Genomic DNA, 15,729 nt, shown 5'->3' on the forward strand with positions numbered 1-15,729 from the left:
CTGGAAAGTACCTATGGAGTGATAGCACTCACTCTTTCTGCTAATTGAAAGCAACCTTTTACCCTAGAAATCTGAGAGTGGTCATCATTTCTGAGTAAAATATGGGACCAACAACCATGAAATTCTAGAAAACCATGACATTATTAATATATGTTTTTAATATTTATCTGAATTAATGGAGTATATTTCTCTAAATTTATATATACAGAGTGCATATCTGAAAACTTTATTAGAAACTAATATATTGGTATATACAGCCTTATGCATGTCTAATAGGATAAGATGAAACCTCATATAGTAATTTCTAATAAAAGTATAGATTTAGCTAAGAAAATACTAGGTTTATCATGTTTTAAGTGACTTTACCCATGAAACAAATTTTTTTACTATACAAGTCATAGAGTTTCATATAATTATTAGTGCTAAAAATCACTGTTTTCTTTCTTTACAGATGTGAATTAAGAATACAGAAAACAATTATTTTTAATCATTTGTTTGCTAAGAATTTTATTATGTACCGTATTAATAAGTAAATATACACCATGCCAATCAATTTCTTCCTTCTGGAATTTGACAAAAAGGAATAGATTTGGTAGTAAAAAATAGTCTAATAGACTTTGGCTAAGCTTATTACAATAATTATTTATTGCTGTTTTTGTTTGCTACAGGCATTTTATAAATATGTGTGGTGGTACGTTAGAATAACTTCAAAAGACAGTTATTTTTCTGTGATAATGATTTGTTTTCCTCTATTTTCCTATCAATAAAAGTACTATACCAGTACAATTTAAAGGGGAATAAAACGTATTAACGAAGACCATTTTGCTGAGGAAACATAAGTGGTAGTGTGTCCTCCAATGCTTAAAACATTTGTGAAACAGTCAACTCTTCCTTATTCTCGAGGACCTTTTTTCACTTTTAGAAATGCTAGCTAGATTTTTAAGTTGCAACTATGCCAAAGGTAAATCCTTTTCATATGAATAATAGCCCAACATTGTTGAGCAAGTAAAGGCATTGGTGGCATCTATACCTGTTTGAGTAGAGTAAAAGAGTCTGTTGATTGTTGAGAAGGCAGAGACCCAAAGGCAGCTATGTCAAACTGACTGACGGTTGAAGGAGACCCCTAAGACCCCATGAGAATAAGAATTCCCTAAAGAAAAAAATGTTTGAAATGGATAAAGCAAGTATTAAAGAGTTAGTCTTTGTTGAATAAACTGCATCTCAGTGGGATGCAGGTTCAGTTTTCCTGTGAAATGGGCTTGGTTTGTTTAGGATCAAGGTCTTTTTAACGGACTTTGCTGTGTAAACACACTTTCTCCTTTTTAATCTGTGTTTGGTCCTGGGAACCAGGAATACATCTAGACATATCTCATAGAGAAAATTTACCTGATTTTGTTGTTAAATTAACAACAAAAATTGTCTTACTGATGGAAACTCAGTTGGCAGTGGGTCAGGGTTCCCAAGATTGACTGGGATAGTGGATGGCAGTATCATCTGTGTGCCCTGCAGTACTCTGGATTCCTGAATGCAGCACCTTCTTATATGTTGGCATGCATTTCTTTTCTCACATGATCCCTTTTCTTTGAGAGTTTATCATACTAGCTGATCCTCTGGTCTTGAAGTTCTTTTGGTTAGAAGGAATTTGGTTCTTCCTCTACCCTCCCCCACCTTGATCTACTAGCCTCCCAGAGATTTAGTTTGCTTCGCATGTCTATTTTAGTTGGAATGGCATTAGTTTGGTAGTTTTGAGCATGTCTTTTAATTTTTATTTGCATAATCCTGATTTCAATTTCCTTTCTTTCCTCGATGTCTGCTGCACCCTGTTTCGCCTCCTCCATTCATCTCGACGCCATGGTTCTGCTGCTCCATAACAATGCATTATGAACCTGCCACTCCCATATGCAAACACCTACCCTTCCCTCCAACCTACACCCCTCCATCAATGGCCATCGTTGTGCCAAAAACAATCTATGGTGGATGTCGCAATGCTTATTATCCAATTAGGGTGAAAATTCCTTCCTACAGGCGACCGTGGCAAAATTGGGGCCTCTCCCTCGTGTTCTTGCTGATATTACCAAGTCATTGACTAATCCTACGCCAATACAACAGCAACTGAGACGCTTCACTGAACATAACTCCAGTCCAAATGTCAGTGGAAGCCTCTCCTCTGGGCTGCAGAAAATATTTGAAGACCCCACTGACAGGTATGAAAGAAAGGACGTGACCAATATCTCAGAGAAATATAATGTTCAGATTTAGCAGAAATATATTCAACCTATTTTTTGAACTTACAAGTTTAAAATCATGAGCAATTGAAGACTCATCTGACCTGAGAGCAGTTCAATTATTTGTCATTATAATGCACAAGATCTGGGATAACTTATTTTCTAGAATGGTAGTATAGAGAGTTATAATATATTCCACAGCATATTTTAAAAATTTCTGTCTTGCTTAGTGGGAGACCAAAGGCTTTATGAAATTCATGTTTCTATACGTTATAGCATTCAAAAACCATGGAGAACCTCGGTGAAAACCATTTTATAGCTGGCTATGTCAGCTGGACAGGTAGATACAATGTTGATGCTTAGACTGTTTTATGGATTGGCAAGACTTGTGCCTTTAGCAGGGACCTTGCAGTTGTGTACTTAGAACTTCTCCTCTTGAAGGTTTAGATAAGTAAGTATGAATTGGAATATTTCAGGAAGGTTTAAAACCTAACTGGGAAATGATTGGAATCCTGGTTAAAACTGAAGACAGTGATGAGTTGGTATCTACAGTGTTATTCTCTACTTTTGGGGAAAAAGTAAAAATGCTGGATTTTATTCTAACAATTATAATAATTCCCTAATTATATAAAATCTGAGTTTCCAAAGAAATATATGTATCCACATAAGAACCTTCAGAGGAGTTCACATGCCTGAATTGAGGCATCTTAGCCATGTTGAAGTTGTCTCAAGAGAAATTAAGTGTCCTTTCCTTTTCCACAGTGATTTGCATAAACTAAAATCTCCAAGCCAGGACAACACAGACAACTACTTCAGAGGGAAAACATTATTGCTGGTTCAGCAAGCCTCCTCTCAGAGCATGACTTATTCTGAAAAGGATGAAAGGGAAAGTAGCCTTCCTAATGGTCGGAGCGTCTCCCTCATGGACCTCCAGGACACTCATGCTGCTCAAGTGGAGCATGCATCTGTCATGCTTGATGTGCCTATACGCTTGACCGGAAGCCAGCTTTCCATAACCCAGGTGGCCAGCATCAAACAGCTGCGGGAAACCCAGAGCACTCCCCAAAGTGCACCCCAAGTGAGAAGGCCCCTGCACCCAGCCTTGAACCAGCCAGGTGGCCTTCAGCCCTTGTCATTCCAGAACCCTGTCTATCACCTCAATAACCCAATTCCAGCAATGCCAAAGGCCTCTATAGATTCCAGTTTGGAGAACCTAAGCACTGCCAGTTCCAGAAGCCAAAGTAACAGTGAAGACTTCAAGCTCAGTGGACCCAGCAATAGCAGCATGGAAGATTTCACTAAACGTAGCACTCAGAGTGAGGACTTCTCCAGGCGGCACACTGTGCCAGATAGACACATACCTCTTGCTTTGCCACGACAAAATAGTACTGGGCAGGCCCAGATCCGAAAAGTGGACCAGGGTGGGTTAGGTGCCCGAGCCAAAGCCCCACCATCCCTGCCACATAGTGCTTCCTTACGTAGCACCGGGAGCATGTCAGTGACGTCCGCAGCCCTGGTGGTCGAACCTGTGCAGAATGGGAGCCGGTCCCGGCAGCAGTCCTCTTCCTCCAGAGAGAGCCCTGTTCCCAAAGTGAGAGCAATCCAGAGACAACAGACACAGCAGGTAGGCGCGAGTGCTGAAGGGGAGTGGCTTCTACTTGGTCCATCTGTTTCCTTGGTTCTTTATATGTAAATCATTGGGAAATCCTATTGTTAACAAAATTTCCACTTAAAAGCAACCTTTAAATGGAAAGAGGAAAGGAAAATTTGGGGAAGCTTCTGCCTAAGTGAGACTGCAGAATGAAGTTTGACTCATTACCCTTAAAAGTCTAACAAACGGCCGGGCGCGGTGGCTCAAGCCTGTAATCCCAGCACTTTGGGAGGCCGAGACGGCGGATCACGAGGTCAGGAGATCGAGACCATCCTGGCTAACATGGTGAAACCCCGTCTCTACTAAAAATACAAAAAACTAGCCGGGCGAGGTGGCGGGCGCCTGTAGTCCCAGCTACTCGGGAGGCTGAGGCAGGAGAATGGCGTGAACCCGGGAGGCGGAGCTTGCAGTGAGCCGAGATTGCGCCACCGCACTCCAGTCTGGGCGACAGAGCGAGACTCTGCCTCAAAAAAAAAAAAAAAAAAGTCTAACAAACACGCAGGGGCCCCCTTCTCTTCAAGCAGCAGAGCTACTACCTCAGTTTACACTTAGAACAAATCGGTGATGTTGAATGAATAATTAGATACTTAAAATCTGTAGGCAAAACCAACTATTATTTTGGGAATCTGAAAATTAATCCCTCTTAATTTTTTGTCTTAAGCTTCCAGAATAAAGGTTTGTATTCTGAGCCAAGAGTTTAATGTGACTGCTCTCCATTCCATCCCTCAACTCTCTCTGGAAATACAAAGTCCTGGACTTTTCCTGGAAATGGCTAGAAAAATAAACACTTGAACACGTAGAGTCAAGATAAAGGAAAGATTAAAAAGATAGAAGCACAGGTGGAAAAGGAAGTATTCTGAACATTTGCAGATCCCTTACATTTCTATTTACATGGACAAGCCCAGCTAACATCACATCCAATCGTAATATAAGATTTTCTGATTTTTTTCTTGACAAATAAAAAGCTTTGCCCAGAAATTAATCATTTCTTCCTTACATATTACATTTTGAAGCATCAGTACATATTTTTCCCTTTGAAACAAACTACTGTTAAATATATATAGGCCGGGCGCGGTGGCTCAAGCCTGTAATCCCAGCACTTTGGGAGGCTGAGACGGGCGGATCACGAGGTCAGGAGATGGAGACCATCCTGGCTAACACGGTGAAACCCCGTCTCTACTAAAAACAAAAAATACAAAAAAACTAGCCGGGCGAGGTGGCAGGTGCCTGTAGTCCCAGCTACTCAGGAGACTGAGGCAGGAGAATGGTGTGAACCCGGGAGGCGGAGCTTACAGTGAGCTGAGATCCGGCCACTGCACTCCAGCCTGGGTGACAGAGCAAGACTCCTCTCAAAAAAAAAAAAAAAAATATATATATATATATATATATATACACACACACACACACACACTCGTGTAACTTTTCATATATGTAATATATATCTTTATACATCTTTCATCTAAAAAGATTTTTCTCCTAAAAAGGCATTGTTAGTTGAATTTTTTTTGAAACCTAATGATAGTACTAGAAAGTTTGAGATTAAAAGAGTTCTATGACAAATCCTTTTATGCAGCAAAATAACTGGGCAGGGAGACTGCAATAAAATCCTAGTTTGTATCTGTAATATGTTTGCATTTTTACAGTTTAGGCACTTACTGATATGGCTGCGTCTGCCTCCAGTCTGCTATGATCAGAGCCCCTTGCACCTACTTTGATTTTTTTAATTGGATTATTTATAGAGTCCTTGGATACAGAAATAGAAGAAGGGATGAAAAGCATGACTAACTTAAACTGTTTCTAGAAGCAGACTTCCTGGGCTAAACCTCCTACTTGGTCATTTTTTACTGAGTAATAAAGTTTTTCTACAGTCTTAAATTTTTCATTTTTATTTTGTTATATTTCCCAAAAATTTACCAAATTGTTTGATTTAGTAAGCATTTGTATTTGAAGAAAAGGAAAAATATATATCTTTTATATGTATCATATGTATTATATGTAAATGTGTGTGTATATATAAACATAAAATGTATGTGTTAGGAGGCTATCAGTCATGCCCACCTTATTGTGAAGTAGTTTCCTCCCATCACTTTTGTTCTAGACTCTAGTTGAGATCAACTACTTTCAGAGAATTAAGGTGTTCATTGGGAGGAGAAAGGAAAAATACATAATTTTAGAAATCAGAATACTGTGTAGAAGCACATATCTACTCAGGGACTTAGAGCAGCACAAGGGCACTGAAGATAAAATAAGATTAGTGAAGGGCATGAGATCTGGCAGAGAGGGACAGGACAGGGAAAGTGTCCTCCACCTGCTTTTCAAAAGTGTGCTTAGGCCCAGCCCTGTACAGAAAAGGAAAATAAAGATCTTTTCTTTTTTTTTATTCTGCTTACCCTTTCCTTCTGTATCATGGAGTCCTCTGTGTCTCCATGAGGGCCCATGACTCAGGCTGGTTGTTTATTAATATTATAAATTACATAGCCTTTTTTGTGGTCATCTGGAGCCAATTGTCATTTATAATATTTTTTCTTTAGGAAAATATAATACCTATCACATAAGCACATAATACATGTTTCTGTGGGTTATAAATAGAGGACTGCCTGGATGGATGGGAGGTGGGAAATGCATACAGTCTCCAAACAACCAATATAAAAATTAGTTTTTGTGTCACAGCCATTAATGAGTCACATATATATTTTTTGGCATGAAGTAGGGTACAGACACAGTGAGATGTCCAGGTACAGCTTTGAATATTAATCTTAGTTTATACTTTTGCTGGTGGCGCCACTGTCGTATCAGTGGAAGCATAAATCACTTTATTTTGATTGTTCAAGTTTCTTTTTTTTTTCCTACACTGGCTTTTGGTTCATTGTTTTGAACTTACGTTAGTTTTTTATTTCTTTTTTTTTTTTTTTTTTTTTTTTTTTTTTTGAGGCGGAGTCTCGCTCTGTCGCCCAGGCTGGAGTGCAGTGGCCAGATCTCAGCTCACTGCAAGCTCCGCCTCCGGGTTTACGCCATTCTCCTGCCTCAGCCTCCCGAGTAGCTGGGACTACAGGCGCCCGCCACCTCGCCCGGCTAGTTTTTGTATTTTTAGTAGAGACGGGGTTTCACCGTGTTAGCCAGGATGGTCTCGATCTCCCGACCTCGTGATCCGCCCGTCTCGGCCTCCCAAAGTGCTGGGATTACAGGCTTGAGCCACCGCGCCCGGCCTAGTTTTTTATTTCTTTTGTTTTTTCGAAACAGAGTCTTGCTCTGTTGCCTAGGCTGGAGTGCAGTGGCGCGATCTCAGCTCACTGTAACCTCCGCCTCCTGGGTTCAAACAATTCTCCTGTCTCAGCCTCCTGAGTAGCTGGGATTACAGGTGCCCACCACTACACCTGGCTAATTTTTGTATTTTTAGTAGTGGCGGGGTTTCACCACATTGGCCAGTTTGGTCTCGAACTCCTGACCTCAAGTGATCACCTGCCTCGGCCTCCCAAAGTGCTGGGATTACAGGCATGAGCCACCGCGCCTGGCGTAGTTTTTTATTTCTTATCTTTCTGTTTCTTGCTTGCTTTGTTCATCTCACTCCCATGAAGCCTCTGAAGTTCTATGTAATCAGCACATTTTTAAGGCAAATTCTTTTACATATTTTAATTGCAAATTGTGTTGGGGAATTCTCTCCCAGAAACTAGAGGATTTCTTTGTGGGGATTGTTCTGTAGGTGGCTGTAATTATCAGTAGCTTTGTCCCTGCAAATTCCATTTATATCTTAGCACAAAGTAGTGGCCATTGTCTGCACAGTAACTGGCTTCGGTCTTCTACGTCTAATGAGTAGGAAGGAAATAAAATCCTGGTGAAGAAATTTACAGATAAATTTTTTTTTCAAGAAACTGTCTTAATTTTTTAACCCATTCAGCCTCTGTTTGGATTGCTTTTTTCTTATTTTCCTCTCTATTTTGTTTTTTATGTATCATGTACTTTGTACAAATAATAGACTTTTTGTATAATATATGCGGCATTCAGATTTAGCATGTACCCTAATCTTAGAAATTTGAATTTGAAGGGACCTTTTAAAATAGATAATTGACAAGTCTATTAATATGATGCTGCAGTTTTCACATTTGGATTTGTTGAGCTGTCTCCTAACCAACCTCTTCAAGAACTCCCAAAGTTTATGGATTAATTTAATCAGCCCTTTCTTTGGTGTTGATAGCAGAAATTCATTTATAGGAATCCGACTATTTCACACTATGAAGCTGAAACCAATTGGTCTTGTTTATATCTAGTAAATACTAGCAAAGAACAAGGAACTGGCCTCAGCATTGCCAGGCTGTGACTAATTGTAGTATCAGTGAAACTGCTGCATCAGGCTCTTTTGCCCTAAAGCATTACTGTTTTTCCAGGGAGACCCTATACAGCTTTATCTAAAAGGGAAGATATTCCTAATGGGAATTCCTGCTGTATAGCTCTATAGATGATTGTTGTAGCTCTATAGCTCTATAGATGATTGTTAAAAGGATCTGTTGTTTAGATTTTGTTATTTTTGTTTCGTTATCTTTGATGATCATGTTGAAAGTGGATATAAATTTTCTTTCTGAGGCTATTCCTAGGCAAGATGGGATCTGAACCACTTACCTCCTCCCTCAATTTCTTGGACTATAAACTAGAGATATTTTTTGCTATTTATCCAGCTTATAAGAAGATGGAACAGTCATTGAAAAGAATCCTTTGGTGCCCTTCCAAAGGATTAGGGGAAAAACATAGAATATTCTCTTAGTTATAAATTATATTTTAGTAATTAATTCTAAAGATAATCCAGAATAATAAATGAATAATATTTTATTGAGTATCTGTTGTGCATTTAACTAGTCAGTATCATTTAAAAGAACTGTATGATGTGATGCCCATTAGATTGACTAATTGGAAAGTAAGAGCAACACTTAGAAGACCAAGAATATATAAAAGATAGTACATAGTTTTTTCATTTGAAGAACATATTACAACAAAAAAAATCACGAAGCAAAAATCACCTCTGTTTCCTTTCAATCCAGCACAATAACTATTTTTTATTTATTCAATATTTCTAGCCTTTTTACAATTTTGTGAAGACTTTATCATTAATAGAAGGAATAGTTAGGATTGATCTATTTTGTCACTTTTATTTTTATTATTTTGACCACCTACTGTATACCAAGGAAAGTGCTAGGATATATTAGGAAGTGGCTGAAAATAAGATTTGACCAATAAAATAGTAGAAATTTCTAGAAGTTCATTCACAATTGCTTAGTGTGTACATGTCTATTTATATAAACTATACACATCCATCCTCAGACATGAAGCTATTTTTATTGATATATATCTATAATCTGTAAATCAGCTAAACCAGATCCTTCTTCATGCCTTTAAGAAATGTCCCTGTGTTACTTTACTTTTGCATGTGCAAGTTTTAAAGTCTCTCCCAACCCATCTCTGATAACCTTTTAGTCTATGCAGTCAGTTTTTTAATCTGGTCTTCCTCACTCTCCAGTTTATCAAAATACTCCTTCTTTTAAAATATTTATTTAGAGTTTAACTGAGTTCTATTTCAGAATGATATAAAGATCCTTAAGATGTAATAGCTGTGATGGGAGAGAAAATGCCCTTCAATTATGAAATTATAGAATTCTGGTCCTCAAAATGCAAATCCCTCTATTTAATTATAAAAGGCTAACTCATATGCCAAGTTTTGCACTCTCTCTTTAGCTTACTCTCTGAGGCAGGACAGATGGACAAAAAATTGTGTGTTTCCATCATTGTTTGTGGGGAAAGCACTAATGTTCAGTAGCCTAATATAAATTGTAATATCTAGTGCCAGTTTTTGAAACATAAATATAGTAATGACTGACATCTAACCTCTCTGTAGCACTCTGAAGTTTCCAAAGAGTTTTCATATATATTGTCTTATCCTCACAGCTCCCTATGAGATGATCGAGATAGGGGGTAGTGACGGTATTGGTATCTCTATTCAGTAGATTAGGAAAATAGACTACCCAGTATCCATCGTTTTGATCCTATATTCAAGAAATTTTCCAGTATAAGGACCCTTGAGTGGTCTTAATCCATCATGAAGTCAGTGTTCTGTAAAAATAACCAGCATCACTTGTCCTTCTTTTTCTCTAAATCATTAATATGAGAACTAAGTAGATTGGTGCAAAAGTAATTGTGGGTTTTGCCGTTTAACCCACAATTACTTTTGCACCAACCTAATATTTGCCATTCTGATTATAAATGGGCACTTTGTGAGTTTGTTTAGCACTGATCAGTTTTTTGGTTTCTGATTGTGTCTAGGCTAAACAGATGTTTTGACCACAGGTTATGCTTTCTTCCTGTTATTTTATCATCAATAGACTTTTATGGCATAAAAGGCTTTTATGGCAGAGGTCACTTATTAATTTCAGCAGGCAATTTGTTACCTACCAGTATTTGCACCACTGGGCAAATTAACAATTTTAAGGCTTTGACTTTCTTTAGAGGGAGAATAAGGATGCCTTTTGGATATGTTATATACAACTTTCTATTCAGAATAGTTTATACTTATATAAATGTATATTCTCTTTCCCTACCCCTAGCCTTGGCATTAGTAAAATAATACTTACAGCTAAGAGCATTAATTAGAAAACTGAGAGATCACAGTTAACATCTTCCAAGAATAGCTGTTTGTGAAACATAGCACATGGGTGAACTGTTAGGGGAAATGCTAATATCTGTTTCTGATGCAGGTTCAGTCACCTGTGGACTCTGCCACAATGTCCCCAGTAGAGAGGACAGCAGCCTGGGTTTTGAACAATGGGCAGTATGAAGAGGATGTGGAAGAAACTGAGCAAAATCAAGATGAAGCCAAGCATGCTGAGAAGGTAGAACCTAGTCTGCTTCATTGACTTACTGATCCCAAAATGGCAGGCCTCTAAAAGGATTATCTAGCTAAGAACATAAACTCCTCCCACCCCCATCTTCACCTCTACCCCTTATGTTAATCATCCTCACATATCTATGTAAAATAGGTCCGTGGTGTGTGTGCATGTGTGTGTGTGAATATATGTGGAAAATGTTCATCTTGCTGGGGGGTGGCAGTTAGCTACTATTTTTATTTTTAATGTAGATGCCTTAATCTAGAGAACACTCTGCTATTCATTTCTAGTCATTTTAGGTAAATATTTCATGTTTCCATAAACTTGTTGGTCTTCACCCAAGGACAAAATCACCCTAGGGGAAGACTTTTTCTTTATCTTGGTAACAATTTGGTTTTGATTTTAGTTTAGTTTTGTTTTTGTTTTTTTGTTTGTTTGTTTGTTTTTTGCCTTTTCTGGATAAAGAATGTATAGGTCTATAGATGATTGTTAAAAGGATATTATCTGTTGTTTAGATTTTGTTGTTTTTGTTTTTTAAAGAAAAGTTGACAAGGGGAAAAAGGGTTATCAAACAAGAACCTTGACATCATATATAGAATTATATTATTTAATTGACAACCAGACAATTAGCTTCTTTTTATCAGCATGATATTCCAGTGTACTCAAACCCCAGCCACAGCAACTACAGTACAGGAAAGGGCCATGTAACTAATGGAGTCACTGAATTTATGTAAAGCTTCTTAGAACACAGACATGTATGTTCCAGCAGGCAGTACAAAATTGGGCAGGTGAGTCATATTATGAAAATGGACCAAGAAGCAATATTAATTGGCCCTAGAGAACATGTAGGACTTTGTTTAGTGCTGTGACTGGAATATTTTACACTTTTATAGTTGGGAAGAAAGCAGCAATAACCTCTGCCATGAAAGTCTATTGATTTAGGGGCTTAACATTATAGAAATGTTGCTTGTTCTCTAAAGGGGTAATTCTAGTAGAACAAAGGAATGGCAGTCTGATGAGCTAAGACACGTCAGAGATCCTACAGTGCAGATGATGACACAGAATCTTTTTCTCTTATAGACAACTGACTTTTGGCGTATTTTAAGTGATTTGTCAGACTTTTAAGTACTTCATCTATTTTTTTTTCCCCTCTCATTTGATATTGTCACAGATTGGATGTGGCTTATACCAATGGTAGCCTAGTGTAGAGAGAGATACATACATATGTAGAATTTGGAATGCCAAGTTAAGATTTAAAATGTAATTTTAGTAAGAAAGGCAATGCTCCATTAACATTTATGCCAGTTGATAATTTTAAAGAATATTAAGAACAGTATAGGGAATGACAGCACAGCCAGCATCTAGCTACAGTGCTTAGGGTTTCTTTTGTTTAAAAAAAAAAAAAAAAAGAAAAGAAAAGAAAATCATTGATTTCTAAAAGCAATGTAATTGCAGTTTTTCTCTCCTTGCCTCTTCTGCCCTAGTATGAACAAGAAATTACTAAACTGAAGGAGCGCCTGAGAGTGTCCAGCCGGCGACTGGAGGAATATGAACGCCGCTTGCTGGTGCAGGAGCAGCAGATGCAGAAGCTGCTGCTGGAATACAAGGCCCGACTGGAGGACAGCGAGGAGCGACTCCGAAGACAGCAGGAAGAGAAGGACAGCCAGATGAAAAGCATCATCAGCAGGTTAGACATCACCTGGCAGCAGATGTGGGCTAGTTAGGGAGACAAAGAATTGAGATGATCCACAGAACCTTGAAGGAATGGCAGCAAAAGCCATTTTTATCCTTGTTGTACTGAGTACAAATGGGATGATTGACTGTATCTCTTAAAATATCCCAAATATGAGACCTTGGGCACTTCCTATGAAGATAATCTGTTTTTCTTTAACCATAACAATTAGAAAAAACTAAAACTTGGTGATTTACTTGAGAAATCTTAGAGAACTGGGTTTTAAAAATGTAAATATCCAATGCCCAAGACTAAATTAATCTTTCAAAATGAGTCCAGAAATATGGAAAGGAATTTTATGGAATATCTTTGGGGCCAGAGGACCTCTTTTGAGAGTGCTGCAGATGCCAAGGGAGAAAAAGGGAGGGTAAAGTTTACCAAACACTTGTATAGCACTCACCGTGGGACACACACCTTTCTAAGCACTTTACACATAATAGTTTGTTTAATCTTTATCACAGCCTCCACCTACGCATTATTATTCTCATTTTAGCATTATTATTCTCGTTTTACAAATAAAGAAACAGGCAACAAATTCATTAAGTCACTTGCCCAAGGTCACATAGTTAGTGATGCACCAGGATTTGAATCCCGGACTCCAGATTCCATGCTCATAACCACTATGCCTCAATATTTGTAAAATGCTATGGACAGGTCAAGTAAACAGAACTGTTTGCTGTTTAAATAGTGTGGAGGTAATTGACCATCTTACTGAGAGGTATTTGGGTAGACTGGCAGAATTAAACATCAGTGAGTTAAGATGTGAATGGTGGACAAGAAACAAGCTAGACATACTACGTATAGAGTACTTATTGAGGAAACTTAGCTGTGCAAGGGAAGAGAAAGTGGGCCAGGTATAGGGTAACTTGAGATTAAGAGAGGGTTTTTTGGTTTTTGTTGATTGGTTTGATATTTTAAGATGAAATAAGTTGTGCTCAGGAAGGAATCTGAGAGAGATGAGGGAGGAAATGATTATGGGATTATTGTTCCAAAGGAGATGAAAATGTGTGGGATCCAGGCACAAGGAGAAAAATCGACCTTAGATGTCTTATTCCAAGGTGGCGGAGAAGAAAGAAAAGATGGTTGCAGGTGTCTTATTAAGAAGGGCAGAGGATATTGAGTTTTCCTGTTCTCTACACTAGCTAGCCCTCTCTTTGAAGATGTTGATATTTCCTTCCTGCCACATTCTAGGCTAATGGCTGTGGAAGAAGAACTGAAGAAGGATCATGCTGAGATGCAAGCAGTTATTGATGCAAAGCAGAAAATAATTGATGCACAGGTAAGCAGGCTTTGAATCTAATAGAAGGCACTTGTTTATAATAACTATTATTTCCTGACTTCACACCCTTGCAAATGCCAAGGCAGGTACCAGAAAATGGGTCATTGAAAAGTTCTGGACATTATGTTTTGAAGATTAAATGAGTGTCTATGTGACCTCCATTACTTTTCCTTTCTTTCACTGGTGAGAAGTCTGTTTACTCAGCAAAGTATTAGCGTGTTCAGTGCAGTTGCTTGACAAGTCTCAACCTAGTGCATGATGCGGTTTGCTTCTTTCCTTATGGAAAGGAGGGCATTTTCTAAGGGGGTAATTGTGAAAAGTGCACTGCATGTGTCTGGCTTGTGACCTCCACTGACCATTGCTTGGCTGTGCTGTTCATGGTCTTGTCAGTCACGTCCACTGCCATCAACCTTTTGCCCCAGACAGTAATGGAATTGCCAGGGAAAGACAAGGTTGTAAAAAGGTACCTTTCCTTGTTGTTGTTTTGGTTTAGGGTTTGGCATTGCTGCTTGGAATGTGCTTGGCTGCTCTTCTTTGTTGGTGCTGTGCTTAGAGAGCAGCTTTTGATAAAACTTTAAAAAAAGAAAAGGTTGTTGAAATCAGAACCTAGGCTTCTGCTCACTATAGCTCACACCTGTGACACCAATGAGATAAAGGCTGCCAAGAGCACCTCATAGGGACATGTCAATGATTAGAGCAAAATCCAGGAGGCAAGAAATGTTTCTAACTCCTTTTTATTTTATCATTGCAAAATATGGTTGTATTTCTTATGGTGAAGCAAATAACAAAAAGCAGGTACAGTTTTGATAGTTTTGATAGCGGCTGATCTAGCCACTGAATGTGTTGCTTCCCTGAAGATAGCCGATCCAGGTTTGCATTTTTCAACCTTAAATGCCATATCATAACCCTAAGCTGTGAAATAAAAAATGAGAGCAAGGATTTTATGCATAGATAGCCTACTCCCTTCTCTAGGTATCAGCTAGTAATCAACATATTTTAGAGCCCCCAGTATGCTTAAACATGTACTTAACAGTCTAGATTCCTTACAGAGTCCATGTGGAATGGGGTTTATTTTTCAACAAAATTGAGAGTGAGGCTGAAAGCGCAGTCATTGGAAAGAATGCTTCATAGGCCTCACACTTCTTTAAACACAGTAGACTTGGAAGTCAGGTGAGAGTTGTGAGGATGCTGTCTCAATCAGCACAGTTCCTTAAAATATTTTGGATTCTTGAACTCTATAGTTTCTGGATACTTAGACACGCTGAGAATCAGAAGAAAGGTCTATAGTAATTATCTTACTTGGTCCTTTGAAAGAAATCTTTCTAGATGTCCCCAGGGTAGGTGAGGTAAGGGTAGTGGAGACTAGGCCGTCTCACTATTCACACTATAAAAATTCATCCCAGAGACTTAAGAAAAACTGCCTGGATAAATAAGGCAATTGAGTCAGGAAAACTAATGTTGGTAGATTTTCACTTTGGAAATTTCAGTATAGCAATATAAAGCAAGAAAAGTTCTATTAATAACCACACAAGGGCCGGGCGCAGTGGCTCAAGCCTGTGATCCCAGCACTTTGGGAGGCCGAGGCGGACGGATCACGATGTCAGGAGATCGAGACCATCCTGGCTAACACGGTGAAACCCCGTCTCTACTAAAAAGTACAAAAAACTAGCCGGGTGAGGTGGCGGGCGCCTGTAGTCCCAGCTACTCAGGAGGCTGAGGCAGGAGAATGGCGTGAACCCGGGAGGCGGAGCTTGCAGTGAGCTGAGATCTGGCCACTGCACTCCAGCTTGGGCAACAGGGCGAGACTCCATCTCAAAAAAAAAAAAAAAAAAAAAATAACCACACAGGGAGAGATGTTAGTACTAAGCAATAAAATACTTTTAAATAATTTCAGCTGGTTTAAAAGTATCAGTCTTGGCCAGGCAAGGTGGTTGATGCCTGTAATCCCAGCACTTTGGGAGGCTGAGGCAGGCAGA

The 15,729-nt window shown here is 38.8% G+C and overlaps 1 protein-coding gene across 6 annotated transcripts in view; it reads left to right on the plus strand.

Moving 5' to 3' along the window:
* Nucleotides 1-15,729, plus strand: part of RASAL2 (RAS protein activator like 2) — a 393,297-nt gene that overhangs the window by 367,771 nt on the left and 9,797 nt on the right. For 4 of the 6 annotated variants that reach the window (XM_033200815.1, XM_033200816.1, XM_033200819.1 and 1 more), the window contains 5 exons: nt 2,005-2,204; nt 2,988-3,849; nt 10,614-10,748; nt 12,227-12,429; nt 13,666-13,753. In XM_033200815.1, coding sequence (XP_033056706.1) covers nt 2,005-2,204; nt 2,988-3,849; nt 10,614-10,748; nt 12,227-12,429; nt 13,666-13,753 — 1,488 coding nt within the window. The remainder of the gene's footprint in view (nt 1-2,004; nt 2,205-2,987; nt 3,850-10,613; nt 10,749-12,226; nt 12,430-13,665; nt 13,754-15,729) is intronic. The other 2 variants (XM_033200817.1, XM_033200818.1) reach the window with 1 other exon arrangement.

Source organism: Trachypithecus francoisi, unplaced genomic scaffold (assembly GCF_009764315.1).
Source record: "Trachypithecus francoisi isolate TF-2019V2 unplaced genomic scaffold, Tfra_2.0 Lachesis_group5, whole genome shotgun sequence".
Lineage (NCBI taxonomy): Eukaryota > Metazoa > Chordata > Mammalia > Primates > Cercopithecidae > Trachypithecus > Trachypithecus francoisi.